The sequence below is a fragment of the Phasianus colchicus genome, chromosome 1 (genome assembly GCF_987193195.1).
Source record: "Phasianus colchicus chromosome 1, bPhaCol1.hap1.1, whole genome shotgun sequence".
NCBI lineage: Eukaryota > Metazoa > Chordata > Aves > Galliformes > Phasianidae > Phasianus > Phasianus colchicus.
The window spans coordinates 136,923,490-136,940,609 of NC_143436.1; the positions used below are offsets into that span (position 1 = coordinate 136,923,490).

General features: G+C 39.0%; 1 protein-coding gene across 1 annotated transcript in view; it reads left to right on the top strand.

Moving 5' to 3' along the window:
* The window catches only part of LOC116236511 (pinopsin-like), an 81,721-nt gene that overhangs the window by 51,382 nt on the left and 13,219 nt on the right, over positions 1–17,120 (top strand). Inside the window, exon 4 of the mRNA XM_031605169.2 lies at positions 5,980–6,213. Within this exon, the coding sequence (XP_031461029.1) occupies positions 5,980–6,213 (234 nt within the window). The remainder of the gene's footprint in view (positions 1–5,979; positions 6,214–17,120) is intronic.

The following is a 17,120-nucleotide window of genomic DNA, read 5'->3' on the forward strand; positions in this document are numbered from 1 at the left end:
ATCATGAAAGCAATCATGATGCTCCCTCTTCATAATAGCTAATATTAGCCCAGCTTCTTTATTTTATATATAAAATAAGACTAAACTCAGCTTGCCCATGGATGATGAGAGTTGCACATATTAGTGCCTTTCAGGGATGACATGGGTATGCACCTCTGGCATTTTGGACTTTGCAGTTGTCTTTAGGATGCAGCAACACAGCCTCTGTGTACTCCCATCACTCAGGCCTTTCTTGGCCTCTTCTGAGCAGGTGAAGTTCTACCAGTACTCCTTTGGTCCCACCATTCATGGCCAGCTAAATCCACATGGGGCTGAGAAGGGTTTACCAATAGCCATACTATTCCTTCCCTTGCTATTGTACTGTAACATTAATAGCATTAATGCACAGGGAAGATCCTGAATAGTCTTCTTCAAGGAAAAGGTCAGGCCTATTCTCTCTCCCTTTTTTTATTTTTTTTTTCCTGTAAGGTCAGCTAATCTTCTTTAGACCTATACATTTGCCTACAACATATGTGAGACTGTTCCCTGGTGTTCTTAGCAGAGTATACACCACAAATATTTGGGGTTCCTTTCTTAAACAGCCACCCTAACAAACATTCCAGTTACAGCAAAAGTTGCTTGCACCCCTTCCATTTTCTACTGTAAGATCCCTTTTTTAGTGGCTGAAGATCCCTCCAGTCTTGGACAAGTGCCACTGAAATTTTCCATGCTCTGCACAAAGCTGCCAGTTCCTTCTTTTCCCGTACATGAACTAGCACTGCAGCCCATAACTTGGTGAGCAATACATCTGCTACATCTCATCAGATGGGAGAGGAGAGGATTCAGCTTTTGAGGTCAATCAAGCAATATGTCACTCAGGCCCCCTTTGAGCACTTTTCTGCTGTTACCTTCCTCCTCACTGCATACCGCTGTGGCTTCCCCCATGCTCTGTGGCATATCACATCTAATGTGTCTGCTCAGAAAACTCCTTTAGTCGTAACTGTGGTGTCTTGCATGCCAGATTGAGTGGAAAAGGAGGGTGGAAGAATGCACTGGGTATATATGCAAGCTACAAATTGGCTACAGGGCAAAATGAGAGCCAGTCTTATGCTCAGTGCTTAAGATTAGACAAGCTTACCTGTCACTATCTTAGGCTAATTTTTGAAAAAAAAACAACCTCCAATTCTGCTACTTGCCAGGGTGAAATTAGGGAAGACACACCATTATATATATATATATTTTAATTATAAAATAACCTCCCACCTTCCCCCAAATCTTCTTTTCCTTAAATGTGATGCCTTCCCTACAAAAGATCAGGTCTCTCAGATTTGCAGGAGATGGCCTTCGTCCCAGGAAAAAGGCCTGAATTTACAGCAAAGGCATGTGGTTTACAGCCAGCCTCAGTAAATACCTTCTGAACCCAATGGCCTAATATTTTTCGCATCATTTCAAAATGTAGTTTAGATATTTTGTGTATTTTAAAAATATATTATGTACACTCTATTCCACATTTAAATCAGACTTTACAAATTCAGCTATCTAGTCCATTATTCGAACATTTTTTATTATCACAGTTTAATGGTCTCCTATCATCTGGCTGTGCAGACACCAAGCATTTCTGGGAGGCACTTCCATTCAACTATTGAAAATGCAATGTAGCAATTGTGTTAAATTGTGCAATACTTTCAAGATAAGAAATGAAATCGTTTTGATGCTAAATTACCTACTGCTTTTTCATCTACGAAAATGTAATTTTTCTGTAGATGTACTTTGCTCGGGGCATTCCAGCACCTTTAAGCAGAGAGCTTTTAAAGATAACACCTTCTAAAGGTAGGCTGCAAAGCTGCAAAGACAATGAAACCATAACTGTGTAGATAAATATAGTACATACTTTGAAAAGCAAAACTCTGGGAGCACTTCTGCAGAGTAGTCTAAAGCTTCTTGAAATCCCACAGCTTCTCTTGCACTGTTAACGTATCTCAGAATGAAGCAGGGTGATTTCACAATGTGGTGGGTTGACTTTGGCTGGTCAACAGGTGCTCTCCCAGTCACTCACTGCCCTTCCTCAGCAGGACAGGGGCAGAGAATAAGACAAAGAAAACTCTTGTGTCAATGACAGGGAGATCACTCACCAATTACCGTTACAGGCAAAAGAGATTTAACTTAGAGAAGAAGTTAATATATTGCCAATTAATAATAGAGTAGGTTAGTGGTAATTAAAAGCAAAATTCCATCCTTTCCAAGGTCAGCTTCACTCCTGGTTCTTCTACTTTCTCCCCCTGAACAGTGCAGGGGAAAGGAGGCTGTGGTCAGCCCATAACAAGATAGGAAACAATATCACACACTCAACTCTGTTTGCCAACATGTGCCATAAGGCCAGGGGAAGGGTGGTCATGCAACAGTCCAGCAGCATGCTCAGAGACTCTGAGCAATGTGACTCTTCTCCCAACTCTTCACTCCCGTTTTGCAGGCACAATTCCAGCACTCACATGTCCTACGCGTCAAGATATAAAGACCTTTAGCGTGCCTTCTCCATCTTGGGGTATCTTGTATGAAGACAGTAACATTTATGCTACTCATTCTCCCATAGCTAAGTGAGCAACTGCCATTTTATGGCCAGCTGTGGCATCTCAGGTTTCAGCTCCAAATCTGACCTTGCTGTTGGATCTTTCTCCATCACTCCAGTTACAGTGCTCTTATTGCTCTCACAGCTGTCTGCAGCTTCTTGAGGGCTCTAATGCTGTCCCACATTATTTATTTTATAATGAATCCCTCTGCTTCTTGCTTCTGCCTACTCTGTTAATTAGAGTGTTGTGCTTGGTGAACCACCATCCCAATAGGCTCCTTTCCCAAGCTAGTACTGTGTTGAGGGACAAATCAATGGTCTGCTTTGTCTTTGAACTGAATATTGGCCACCTGCTTTAGTACCAAATACAGAGCACTGAACTTTGAGTCTCAGGCATAAACACGAAGCCAAGGCAATATGGAATAAAACTAAGTTGAGTCTGTTGGCCAATACACCATGAAAAAATAACATTACTGACACTGAGGAAGTAGATGAATGAAGCATAAAATGCAGCTAATGGCTGTAGAAGTTTGGAGCATCAAATAAAAATTGAGAGAAACATCAGGTACATTTTTTGATTCACCACAAGGGCTGCAAACTTACCATACTTGTCCCCTCTGGAAAGCTGAGACAGCCTCATCATCTGGGATCTAGAGCCACTAAGGAAGGGAATACATTCTGATCATTACTGCTGGTCCATTGCTTGTCTTTCTTCCTGCAGTTCCATGCTTTTAATCTCTTCTCTGCAACAGTGAGAATGGAAATGTACTTTTGAAAATAATCATACTCTCAAGAAAACCTGGAGATGAAACTTGCTCATTCCCAGGATTTGGACTACAAGTAAATCATATTATAGAATTATAGTAAGAAGTATACATAAAAATCATAATTTGATTCACTGGTTTAAAATGGATGTGAAAGACTTTTTGGACATGGCAGCTAACAAAATTTGCTTTCCAATAGATTTATCTCTTGACAAATGAGTGTTTAAACTCAATTATAGAAAACTGCAGCAGAAGGTCATCTTTAATAGATACCAAGGACATATGTATGTCTTGTTTCAGGAACAGCTGTGATCAGTTCTCTCCTTTTTAATTATCGGAACAGGAAGATGAGAGGAAAAAAATACAAACAAAAACAAAATAAAACCCAAATTAGAGTGGATTCTCTGATATCTGAGTTCATTTCACATTACATTTTTCCTCTTGATGAGCACATTAATAAGGATCCTTATTCTCTAGTGACATATGAAGAACTTAGTGTCAAAGACCTCTATCCACCTTGTCAGTTTCAAAAGCACAGTCAAATTTATAGGAAAGATACTGGAACAAACAGACAGTCAGACTTAGCATAGTAACAGAGACATAGTGACAGTGTAGGCTTCCTTTCTTAAGGAAACAAAGATGTGAAACTAGAAGGATACATAACAAATCTCAATACGATCACTTCCCATTTACACATCTTTTCTTCCCTTATTTCTAATCTGTAGTTTATCTGTGCAGATGGTAAACTCTTGCAAGCTCTAATGTGCTGAATGATGCCTCTACCCTTATTGAAGATCTTTAGCTGTGGATGCTGTAGCTAGCTGGGGCTTTACATTTCTGAGTTAATGACTGTAGCACAGCTATATTAGCTGCAGCTAACATGGGATCCCTAAATCCTTCAGAAAAGGTCCCTATTAGTCACACACACACAATAAAATAAAATAAAATAGCTTAAATAACCAATACAAGATTGGACTATTATCTATTATTAATTCTCTTGTCAAGCCAAAGTAATTATGAGATGCAAGTTTTGTTATTTCAAACAGAAGAATTGTTCCCAGTGTTCTCAGAATAGACAGATTTTATTTTGCAATTGATTTTTTTTTTTTTTTCCTCAGAAAATCAATTGAAGACTATACAGGAAAAAAATATTTGGTAATTCTTGGCAGACTAAGCTAGTGTGTGTTTTGTTTAATTCCAATGGAAACTTTCCTACCAAAATCCCAGGTAGAATCAATCACTCCAAAAGATCTTAGTTAAGTGGAAACAATGTCACCATATTGCTTTGCCTTCCATATATGCTTACACAGTTACTATTTATGTTTTAGATTTATTGTCCAATACATAAATACGTATGTTATAAAACAAATACCCACACAGCAGAGAGGTAGATAAAGCTTTGAGTTTTCACACTATGTGAACCTGGCAGCATATGACAATTTGACTCAGGTAATTTGTGGCTTCTTCCTCTTTTAATTTTTGTTGCTGTTAGATAAAGTTTGGATACATGACATTACAGGGAGCTGCCCTTTTGCTTATTATAGTTTCATCTGCCCTTTTGCTTATTGTAGTTTCATCTGCCCTTCCCTCGGGTGCGGTTTATTCTCAAACACTGCACTTGGAGGCAGGGACTTTAAAGTGGATGTAAAGTGGACATAAAATTTATTTGGCTGAGTGCAAGAACCAGTTGATTTATTTTAAACATTTGAATGCTTCCTGAAATCCTGCTGGCACATCTGGGTTTACTAAGCACGCTCTGGAAGGAAGTTATGGAATTAACCATAACTGGGGAAGACCTTGTGCTGAGGCCCTACCTGGAGCCACTGGAGAGCAACTGGAACAAAAATTTACCTCCTTGCAGAGGTTTCTTTTTTCTCTGATGGCTACAGAGATACTTAGGAAGATCAGCCTCACTATTCTGGAGTTAACATTTCCAAATATTTTCTAAGAACTTTATGATTTCAATAACCTGAGGTTAAGCACCCGTGCCTGATCTGTACCTCAATGAATTTACTGCTGGCTTCCACAGGCTTTGGGTATTACCTGTGTGCTTAGTGATATGAGCTGTTATAATGTTTAACATCTGACTTAAAGATCTAGACTCAGAATGGACATGACGATTTAGCTCAGAACAGATCAAAGGTGAGTATAGTTTGAAGTGCAGATGGAAGGCTTTAAATATTTCTTAGTCGAACTGGGTTTGCTCAGCTATAACTGTTGGTAAATTCATGATAGCAAGATGAGCAAGTGTACCATTTCACTGAACATTGTCATTTGAATCTGTGTTCTTGTTTATCCAGTTCCTCTCCCTTTCCCCCAAATAACACAGTAACAGAACTAAATCAGTATGTAGCATGCTTTTCCTAAAAGCACAAAAATCTGGTTTTGATGATTATCAGGAAGGAAGACATTTGATCAAAGTGGTGAGTCACCTGGAAAAAGTAGTCTGTAAAGAGTGAATCCAACCACTTATAATCTCATAAAGTCTCTTCCAAAAGGCTTCTTTTATGTCTTCGTGTTGCATTTGTTCACTTTGGGGTTTGAGTTTCTTTTGCTTCCGGAAATACAGTGTTGATTGCCATTTCTGATCGAAGACCAAGAAGGTTATTAAAGCAATATAAACAACTACACAGTTTCTCCAATTTCATCTTTATTTTTGTCTTTTGCTAGGTTGGAAAAATCCACAAGAACACTGCTCGCAAAAGAGAATACCACGTACTGTTCATGGTGATCACTACAGTTATCTGTTACCTTGCATGTTGGATTCCCTATGGAGTTATAGCACTACTTGCAACATTTGGTAAGCCAGGTGTGGTGACTCCTGTTGCAAGCATCGTACCTTCCATCTTAGCAAAAAGCAGTACTGTTTGCAATCCCATTATCTACATACTTATGAATAAGCAGGTAAGAAGTGCTATTTTTAAACTGTATTTTCGTCAGGTTCTATCAGGTATTCTTGATTTCTGTGTCTGCCTGTCCTGTTGATGTGTCCTTGTGAGAAAGGTATTCACAGCTTATCCAAATAATGTCACTGGAGTCTTGGGAAGGAAGTGTTTGTAGTCAACGTAATATGTTGTTAGATAAGGAGAACAGATATACATCTGCTTACTGAATTTTTTTGTGTTCTTCTGAGGGACAAACTGTGTGTTAATTTGCATGCTGCAGAGTTGCTGAATGTGCTGGAATTTATTTTGAAAAGAAGAATATTGGGGTAGAGGGGCAAAGAAATGAGGGGCAAGAAGAGGAAAGTATTTTAGGACCTTCAAAACAATATGAAGGAGGATATATGTTGCAAACACTTAACTATTTTCATGATAGAACTGCCTGAAAGCAGTTACTAGAATTACAGTTTTTGTGGACTTCCACACTTTCTTCTGCCAAAATAAGAAATTAATTTTGTCTCTTGACAGCCAAGGCAGATTTCTAAAATGCCTATATCCAACTGAGGTACCTCAATTCTCTGAATGTCATTTTCAGTACAAGAGGTTAACTTCTTAATGTTTCTGTGTTGGCAGTTCCTATCTCTGAAGTTCAATAAAGGCAGATCTGGAAGTTTTGAAAATGTGTTTTGCAGTAAGAAATTAAAAAAATTTGCATTGCTCATGTTATCTTTTTGATTACATTGTGTTGGATGTTGATCTCAATTTCCTGTCTTTATGACTTCTATTGCGTTACTTACCTTTGCCTTTAAGTGCCTCTTATAAGCTGTAGCCTACATTTAGTGTTACCTAGTACTATGTAGCAGCAGTATTATATTACTATGAAACCTGAACAAGTTAAAAATTGAATGTAATGATCCAATATATTATAATTCTGCCACTGCCTCAGATTATTCTTCATCTGGTTAATCTATCCTAAAGTTCTTAAACAAGGAATAGGTCTACTCTTGCAGTCTGAGGGTAGGATCCCAGGCAAACTCTGAAACTTCCCTGAAATCAGGAGGAGAAGACACTATTGCCTTCCTGAAGCCTAGGGCTTCATTTCTAAAGTCTAACTTGAACTGACAACAAAAAAGATAGAGAACTTTGTTTGAAAAGTGTTCATGCTGAAGTAAAATTGCTATTTTTTCTCCTTTCTCTTACATTTTACACTTCTTAGGGAAATTTCCTAAAAGTAGCGTTTGTCTTCCTTTATGAGCTTTTTGACAGATTAGGCCTTTAACTTCCATGAGACCATCTGACCATGCCATGATCACCCAAACAGGCTATAACAGAGAAGACAAGCACACTTTAGCATTGTCTTCACAGGCAAAACACATCCCAAACAGTAAGTTTTTCTACAAGGAGCTGAAAAGGCCATGCACAATTCAGGGACACCACAGCAGGAAACTGGAAACAGATTCTGAAGTATCTCTGCTTAGTCTCCAGTCATTTGCAAGACTGATGTATTAGATTTCTCCTTTGAACTCAGAATAATCCATTTGTTTCCTACTGCCAACTGTTCCACAGCTGCCATCATCAACAAAAAATTGCAAAGGGGCAAAGTTGAATCAATATTGGATGGTGGATCATTTCTTGCCAGCTCATAGTCAGTGTGTGGGTTCTATTGTTTTCATAGTTATCTTCCTTATTGTTGCAGAAATCAAGGCAAAATCGTTTCTTAAACAGAATTTACTGAGATTTGGGTAAATACTTTTCAGTTTAATACAACCAAAATAATAGTAAATGCCTGCTATTGATTCTCAGCTCTTGTCAGCTCTGCCATCGTGTATTAGTAGCAAAATAACTATTTTTTATATGAAACTCAGGAATCAGCTTCACTCACAAAAGGTAAAACACATCCATCCATCTGTTCATCTGTATTTCAAAACAAGAGAAACAGTAACACCATTGTCCTGTGTACGAAGTGTGTTCACAGCACCTCAGTTATTTTGGAGCTTTTCCCATTCGATTCTGTACATTCAACATCTCAGGGAAAATTCTCTCCTTCCCATCATTCAGCTTCTCTGGGCTTCATTCTTTGCTGAGAAGTATCACAGGAGACGGGTGCTTTCCAACATAGAAATTGTCTAGCTCACATTTTCTGTGATTCTGTCTTTTTGGGTGCAAGATATCACACTAGGCTATTTATTCATGCACTTTGTAAATACACTGAGAACATAAGGCTTAATCTCTACTTCTCTGTGCATAAGCTTACCTTTTTCCTCTCTGCTCTGAAGATTGCAAATCATTGCTGATTGACTGCAAATACAGTGTTAGTTTCCATTTGTCATAAATTAATTTGGAATATTGTGGAATTACCCATCTGAGCTAGCCTTAAAACTCATCCTGCAGATCACTCTTTTAAATTAACTCTCTTGCAGGCTTTGAGTGACTTCTATGGTCTGGAAACCCCAGTGAAAAAGTTTAGTCTTTGTTTTGCACTGACCTGGAATGATTTAGGGCTACTAAGATGATCAGAGGGCTGGAGCACCTCTCCTATGAGGAAAGGTTGAGGGAAATGGGATTGTTTAGCTTGGAGAAGAGAAGGCTCTGGGGAGACTTCTGTGTGGCCTTCCAGTACTTGAAAGGAGTGTATAAACAGGAGGGGGAACAGCTGTTTACGAGAGTGGATGGTGATAGGACAAGGTGGAATGGTCTTAAACTGAGACAGGGGAGGTTCAGGTTAGATGTTAGGAGGAAGTTTTTCACACAGAGGGTGGTGACACACTGGAACAGGTTGCCCAAGGAGGTTGTGGATGCCCCATCCCTGGAGGCATTCAAGGCCAGGCTGGATGTGGCTCTGGGCAGCCTGGTCTGGTGGTTGGTGACCCTGCACTTATCAGCAGGATTGAAACTAGATGATCATTGTGGTCCTTTTCAACCCAGGCCATTCTATAATTCTATGATAACATAGCCGCGGAAATGGTGGATTTCTTTCTACTGGCAGGGACTGCTTCACATGGGACCTTATGGCCTGTGTCATTGTCTTTCTGCTGCTCTTCTCCAGAAGGAGAGAGGTGAACCTTTGAGGCTGGGTTGTTGCTGAGCTGATAACATTATGCCAGATAGACATTGAACTTCACTTACAAAACTGTAAAGCATGAAACTGCCACAGACTTAAGTGATGTCTTCAAATTTCCACCAATGTATCCACCCTGAACAGGATCCTTGTCGCAGCTCCAATTACCTTCTTTCACCACGGTGATGCTCCTCTTCCTTGTGTCACATGCAAGCAGCTGTTAGACCTTCCCCCAGATTGTACACCCAAAAGTTTTGTGGCTAATGTAATTGTACTTGAGGACATGCACTGACAACCAGGCATTGTTAGCTGGGTAACATAATGTTGTCACAGGTTTTAAGGCTATGTAACAAAAGTTCACTTTTTATTGATACTCATGAATAATGAGTGCTTGAAAGGTTACCGTTATGGATGAGATGTGTGTACTTAGCTCGTGCCATTCTCCATTTGCTATTTCACATTATTTCAAGTTAGCACTCAGAAAACAGGAATTTGCCTCACTGCTGTTGACGGCCAAATTTAAAGCAAATGAATCCTTTGTCACGTAAGGATTTCTAGAATACACTGGTTGGAAGTTCCTCATGAGATTTAATGTCACAACCTTTGTTGATGTAAAACAGCATTTCTCCACTGTGGCTGAGGAGCTCCAGACTAGTTACATGATTTCGGCAGTTACTTCCACACTTTTATTCACTCAGGCAGGGAACCTACAGCTCCCTGGACTACTGAAATTCACACTAGTGCTTCTAACAGTGTTTTATGTCTTAAAGTTGGGAAAAACAAAACAAAACCATACCCAAACACTGTTAACACCATTATGCTATTTCTGATGTCAGAAACTGCCTCTGAGCAAAAGTAAGAAGGGAGAGTGTGAGGGATGGGATGTATTAGATGTGAATGGGAGTTTCTGATTACCAGTTTGATTTCTACTCTGTCTATCTTCTTGAATTAAAATCACTGCAGTTACAGGAATAGAAGCTGGCCTTGTCATTTTCCCCACAGATTTGATGAATTGTTGTTGAAAAGTATATACACACTCATTTGAAGATAATTAATACTGTGACCTTTCCAAATGTATCATGTTAGGGTTGGGGCTGACTGAATGAGAAATTACATAGAAAGAGTGAACAGAGAAAAACAACTACAAAGACTTCTGTTTCTATTATTGTTGTTCATTTTAATTTTTGTTTATGTTTCTGGTGGACAATGAGATTCAAATAATAATGTACTTAAGAGTGTTCCCCAACAAAACCCAGACCCATCACTTGTGCTTCTCACAAGTGAGTATTTACTCAGGCATGCAGCATTATTTCTCTACTGAGACTGCTCACATACTGAATGATCTTCAGATATGTCTTCATTGCTCATACACACAAGGTAAAATAGGTGCGTGGGTTCAAGCAAGGAGCCTCTATAAAAAGGCTGTAAAGAGGCAGAGCAATAGCACTGGAAACTGATGTGTGGTAAACAGGAGTTAACCCAGCAGGGAAAATTAAGTTTCCCCAGAAGGACAGGGCTGTGAACAAAAGGAAAGGCATTTTCACATCATTTAGCTGCACTAAGTGTGTGATAACACATCATTCAGAGAGCTGGCCTTGGCTCAGGTCACAGGTTAGACATTTCACAGACTGCAGCAGGAAGCTGTACCATCACTACCCAACTCATACCAGATGCATCACTACCAGGCCAAATGCCTTCATAGAACTTGAAATGAGGAACAAGGAGTCCTTCTATAAGGATAAGCTTTTTGCTTATATATTTTCTACAACTATTCTCAGTCTTTCTTGACCTTACCTTACTCACTGAGCAGGGAAAAATGCACATGCACTTTGGGAAACAAAGTTATACAATAGTCATAAAATATATATATATATAAAATAACCTTAACATTTCCCACCTGGATGCATAACAACTGCATTTTCATAGTCAATTTTCATCTGGTATTGTGCAGTTTTCAGTATTTCCCACAAAAGCTAATTTCTCATTTTTAAAGCTACAGGAATATATGGATGCGGCACTTTTTTCTTCCACTTCTAAAAGACTAAGATGTTTTATCTGCATGAGAACACAGAACTACAGACCTGGAAAGAAAGTATACGATGAAGAGACAGTTGTGTCAAGACTCATTTTATGCACAAATTGAAATGTATCTATTAAGACCTGGAAGTAGACCGTATTTGTTTAAGTTCACGAACTTGTAGAAGTTTGTGAGTTCACCATAACATTTATTACCATAAATTGCTATAATTTTTCATTAAAATTAATATAGACTTTAATACTTGTGATCTGTTTTTTGTTGCTGTTTTGCTTTTCTTCACCGTTAGCTGGGCTGACCTAGTAAATAACAGCAACATAAGGAAGTGATGCTGCATTACCTTTTCTATCAACTGGAAACTGCAAGAATTTTTGTCCAAATAGAATTGTGCACCCAAGATCTTAAGTAGAAAATGAGCTGAAGTAATAATGATCTCTCAGTGCAGAATAGTCTACACTAAGTAGAGCATTATAGTATGGTTCAGAAGTTTTTTGGCTGTATTTCTTTCCCAACACGCAGTGATCTGACTTTTTACAGTTGAGGAACAAAGAGAAGTGAGGTCTCAAGGGCACTTTCACTGCTGTCATGAGGTGTCACTGCATTTCACACAGTGAGTTCAAAATTACTGTAGGTATTTCCCTCTCAGCTTATGACAGAAAGATCTTTTCAGGCAAATAACCTGTTTAACCAGGGCCACAGGTATGTTTATCAGCCCCACCAGCTTCACGCCGCCCCTGGCCGCACTCTCTGTGCAGCCCAGCTGAATACGAACATGAGCTCAGCCATGTGATGCCTGTGCTGTGGATGCTCTCTGAGGGCTGGCCCGGCTTCAATATCACAGAATAGTTTTAGACTTTCTTAGATCTGCAAGAAAGGAAGTAAAAAATCATCTTTTATGCAAGAAAAATATTTAACAAAGCTGGAAACAACTACACACAAATAAGTGCAAACACAGAATGAGCATGTGTCTATTTGCCTAATTAGTGCCATAATAAATATTATGTCCACTTAAGATGTCATTCTTTCTGGAAGGCATAGAAAGTGAAGGGCGATGCCCTGGTTTCATCTGGGACAGAGTTAGCTTTCTTTCTAGTAGCTGACATGGTGCTGTGTTGTGGATTTAGGATGAGAATACTGTTGCTAACACACCAGTGTTTTAGCTGTTTTCAGCAATAAAACTGGGCAGTATTGGCTGGAGAGGCTACTGTTCCTCATGGACTGGCTAGGCTTTGGTCAGCTGGCATTCCGCATTGCTTGATTTTTATTCCTTTCCTTACTGTTACATTTTGTTTGTTTGTTTTTATTATATTGAACTGTCCTTATTTCAGCTGTGGCACTGAGAGACATGGTCAGTGGGCATGGTGGGAATGGGCTGACAGTTGGACTAAATGATCTGAGAGGTCTTTTCCAATACTATTAACTATTCTATTATTCTCTGATAAGATTTCTCACTTAGGGGAAGTGAGTTAATTTCTGTGTGATGCTGAGCTGCCTGTTGAGTTAAACCACAACAGGTAGTAATACCTCTTTACCTTATATATCATCTTAAAAACCAACCAGTATGTTGCTATCATTTGCTATATTGCTTTTTTCATAGTGCTGGAGCAACATGGAGTTTTACAGGAACAGAAAGAGGGCTCCACATTAGACAAGGGTAATGAACAGATTAGAACACCTATGGGAAAATACAATGGATAGAGTTTGTAGCAAAGACAGTAGGATCCTTTTGTAGTCCATATCCACTCTACAAAAGCAAAGAAGCCATTTCTGAGAAAAGAAAAGAGGAGGAGACTCCAAAGGAGCTTAGGCTGAGGCCAAATTTGAAATGACAAGTAGTGCAGAAAGAGAGAGAGGGTTATAGAAAGTGACTCACTTGGTCTTTTCCTATCTCTTTCATGTATTCTGTAAGCTTTAACTAAAACATTTCTTCAGAGGTTTAAGTTATCATTGTCATTCAGAATAAAGGTATGATGCAAGTAAACTGCATCAGATAAAAACCGTGATCCCTTTGGACAAGTCGAATTTCAAAATAAAAATGCAATTGAAATCTAAACTTGTTAGGTCACATCCACTCTAGTGCATTTTCATTGAAATTAGCTTAGAAAGGAGGGAGAATAGCCTCAGCTCTCTCTGACAGCTTAGATAAGTCCAGGAAATCAGATAACTGATTTTACTAAAGGAGATTAACATTCACAGAATCACAGAATCGTAGGGGTTGGATGGGATCTCCAGAGATCATCGAGTCCAACCCCCCTGCCAGAGCAGGTTCCCTATACCAGGTCACACAATTAGGCGTCCAGGCGGGTCTTGAATATCTCCAGAGAAGGAGACTCCACAACCTCCCTGGGCAGCCTGTTCCAGTGCTCCGTCACCCTCACCGTAAAGAAGTTCTTGCGCACATTGGTGCGGAACTTCCTATGCTCCAGCTTCTGGCCATTTCCCCTTGTCCTGTCTCCGCACACCGAAAACAGTCTGGCCTCGCCACTTTGCCCCCCACACCTTAGATATTTATAGACATTGATCAGGTCCCCTCTCAGTCTTCTCTTCTCAAGGCTAAACAGACCCAGCTCACTTGGCCTTTCCTCACAGGGGAGACGCTCCAGGCCCTTCACCATCTTTGTGGCTCTCCGCTGGACTCTTTCCAAGAGATCCCTGTCTTTTTTGTACTGGGGAGCCCAGAACTGGACACAGTACTCCAGATGAGGCCTTACCAGGGCAGAGTAGAGGGGGAGGATCACCTCCCTCGACCTGCTGGCCACGCTCTTTTTAATGCACCCCAGAATGCCATTGGTACCCAAGAAAATATCTGTTGGTAAAGATTTGGCCTCTGGTCACTGCCACTTTACAAATGAAACAATGAACAGTTTAAAGATTCAAAGATCATGTGTTGTTACATCTCTGAAATTCTGTGATACAGGAAGACTGCTTCAGTCAAATTGTTTGATCTTGCCTATCACGGACAAACTACAGTTGAACTGGGAGTTTCAGGAAAACATTTGAAATCACCCATTTTCACACATTCGCAACCAGAAAATCAAATCTGCAGGGTAGATTGAGAGCTAAATGGAGGATTACAGTATCCAGAGATTACTATTGAAGCAAGGAGTATGATATATTCACACCTAAACAAAAGGCATGAAGATCCTTACAAGCAAGGTAATCCTTGGTATCCTGTTTGCTCTTGTAGGTATATGCCAGCAGAATCTTAAACAAGTCACTACTTCCTTGCTATCTTCATGTCCATGTTTGTCTTCAAGGGAGAGTCTGGATGGTCAACAGCTCAGTCAGTGCTAAGGGAAATGCAGGAAAAAAATGGATAAAGTATTAATCACCATGATGTTTCTATCTTGCTGTTACTTTAGGGTGATCTAGAAGTTGGATGTAAGCACTTGAAAGTTGGGTATCTTCCAAGTTTTGTCTGTACAAATAAATTCCTGCAAAGGTATACAGGGTCTACAGGTAGGCTGAATTTGTGCTGTTGGTCAAATAACACCACCAGTCAGCACTGCTGACACAGAAGAGATATTCTGGGAGCTTCTGTTGCAATACTCTCAGCCACATCTACAAGTCAAGAATCACACTGAATTTTAACCCACGCCTTATTTTCGCTAAAATGAAGCATTAATTTAGACTCAGATTTCTCTGTGTTAATCCTAATGCTTCTATTTCTCTCTAATGTCCATATTTTACAAATAGGCCTCCAGATATGTATTTACTGCCACTTATCATTTCAAAGCTGAATACAGGCACAGGTCAGCTGAAGAAAACACAGTCTGTAATGCAATGCAATATGTTGCATAAAAAAAAAGACTTTAGTTACTTTCTGAAGACGATTAAATTCAACGGATGGCAAAGATTTGAAAAAAAAAAAAAAAAGTACAACCCCGGAGGTAATAGAACTTCTCATTTATCTCTCTGTTTAATCACTGAATCATGTCTTGTGATCTGGCTGTGGCATAATAGTAAAATTTTATTCAAAATTTTCGTACATTTCATCTGTCAGCTGACATTACTTCTGAGTGTTTTTCTGTGTCTACCTGGTATATCTTTGTAGTCATGTATCCAGCTAACAGTTCAAGCAACTATCATATCAGATTCAGATGATGAAGAGAAAAAAAAATATGAGAGTTACGAATCAGATTTTTTTCAGCATTTGTGTAACTTTCTCCAAACAAATATTCAATTCGTTTATTTAATCCTCATTATCCTTGTAAAGCAGGTGATGATCATCATCCTAATGTTGCATCAGGAGAAATTTCAGGATCAAAAGTTACATTAGCGCTCAAAATCTTGTGAACTTGCATGGCAAGTCTAATTCAAATCTGTAGAACTTTATGATTTATTCAGGATGTCCTTCTCCCTTCAGGGCAAAGAAGCCACCATACTGACAGAATAATGGCTTTCACAGTATGGAAAACGCAGCATAAAATACAAAAGTCTACCACGTCTGTTTGTTTCCTTAGATTAAGTCCCTTTTCACTTTAAACTGCATCATTTAATCCCATTCAGAAATTTGGCAGTGTCCAAATGAAAACAAGTCGAAGTTCCTTGTCTGTTGAAGTAGAAGCAATTACAGAACTTTATTCCTCTGATGACTGCTCCACTAGCTTCCAAACTAGATTTATTTATAGCCACTTTACAATCCCTTATTCCCTATTTACTCAGTAACCCTCGTTCTCTGGTAGTTATATCTTCACTTCATACTCAGATAAAGCAATCAAATGACCTTCTGTCTTCATACTGGTGAGCTAAACCAGTCTAGTTCTTTTAGTTTGCAATAAGGATCAAGGCTCCTCATTATTTTGATGTCAAAGGTAAAGGTTACAAGCATCTTCAGTGCTTTTGTTTATACATAACAAATCTAATGCTCAAAAGTACACGGTGTCCTCAGTACTGTGCAAATGCCAGTAACCATGAATATGCACAGTTACCATCACTAATGTGTAGTCATAAAAAAGCAGCCATGCAAATGTCCTGACATCAGTTTATTCCCTTGCTTTGTAAGCAATGGGCCATGTAGGCATTGGCTTGCAGTGACTAGGGCAAGTTCTCCAATGAACAATGCAGTGGTGTCATAGAGCATTTCTGTAGTATTTTTTCTTCGAATTAATCTTCTAGCTTTCTAAAATTGTGAAAAATTCAAATAATAATAACAATAAAAATATAACCTTATTGTTAATTGTAGGTGGTGCCGTAGGTATTTTGTCTAGGAAAAATCTTCTTAATAGTTCACGGAATATTAGAAGAGGACTGACACTATAGGACATATTTCTTGTTTCTGCCATCTTGTCTACACTGTTTAATTACTTTCATTATTGCAACCTTCTGAATTTGAACCAAAACCACTCAACAATGACTTCTTAAATCACTATACTGTGACTAAATTATGACCAAATTTACAGAAATGGATGTAGATAAATATATAGGGGTCTACTATATAGGGTGCAGCTATTATTATGTGTGTTTTGTGTGTCTGTCTGTATTAGCAGAATGTCACACAGTGACACAGCCTCAAGCAAAAAGAGCTTGAGTGATTTACAAGGAAAGATGACAATGATAAGATGCTACAAAAATAATCTAATGAAAATTAGGGATTTGTATTTCCATGTGTGTTCTTGGTTTCAAACTAAGTGGAGCTCTGTAAGACATACCCAGTAGAACTCTTTTACCTAAACATGTTTTGCATACAGACGATGACCAAGGACATACTCAGGAGTGCTCAGAACCAAGAGCAATGAAAAGACAACAAAGTCACAATTTGATAATTGTTTGTTCAGAACTAGGTCAGAAACATCCATCTAAGTTCATCACAGCTAGTTGGAATCTTTTTATTAAG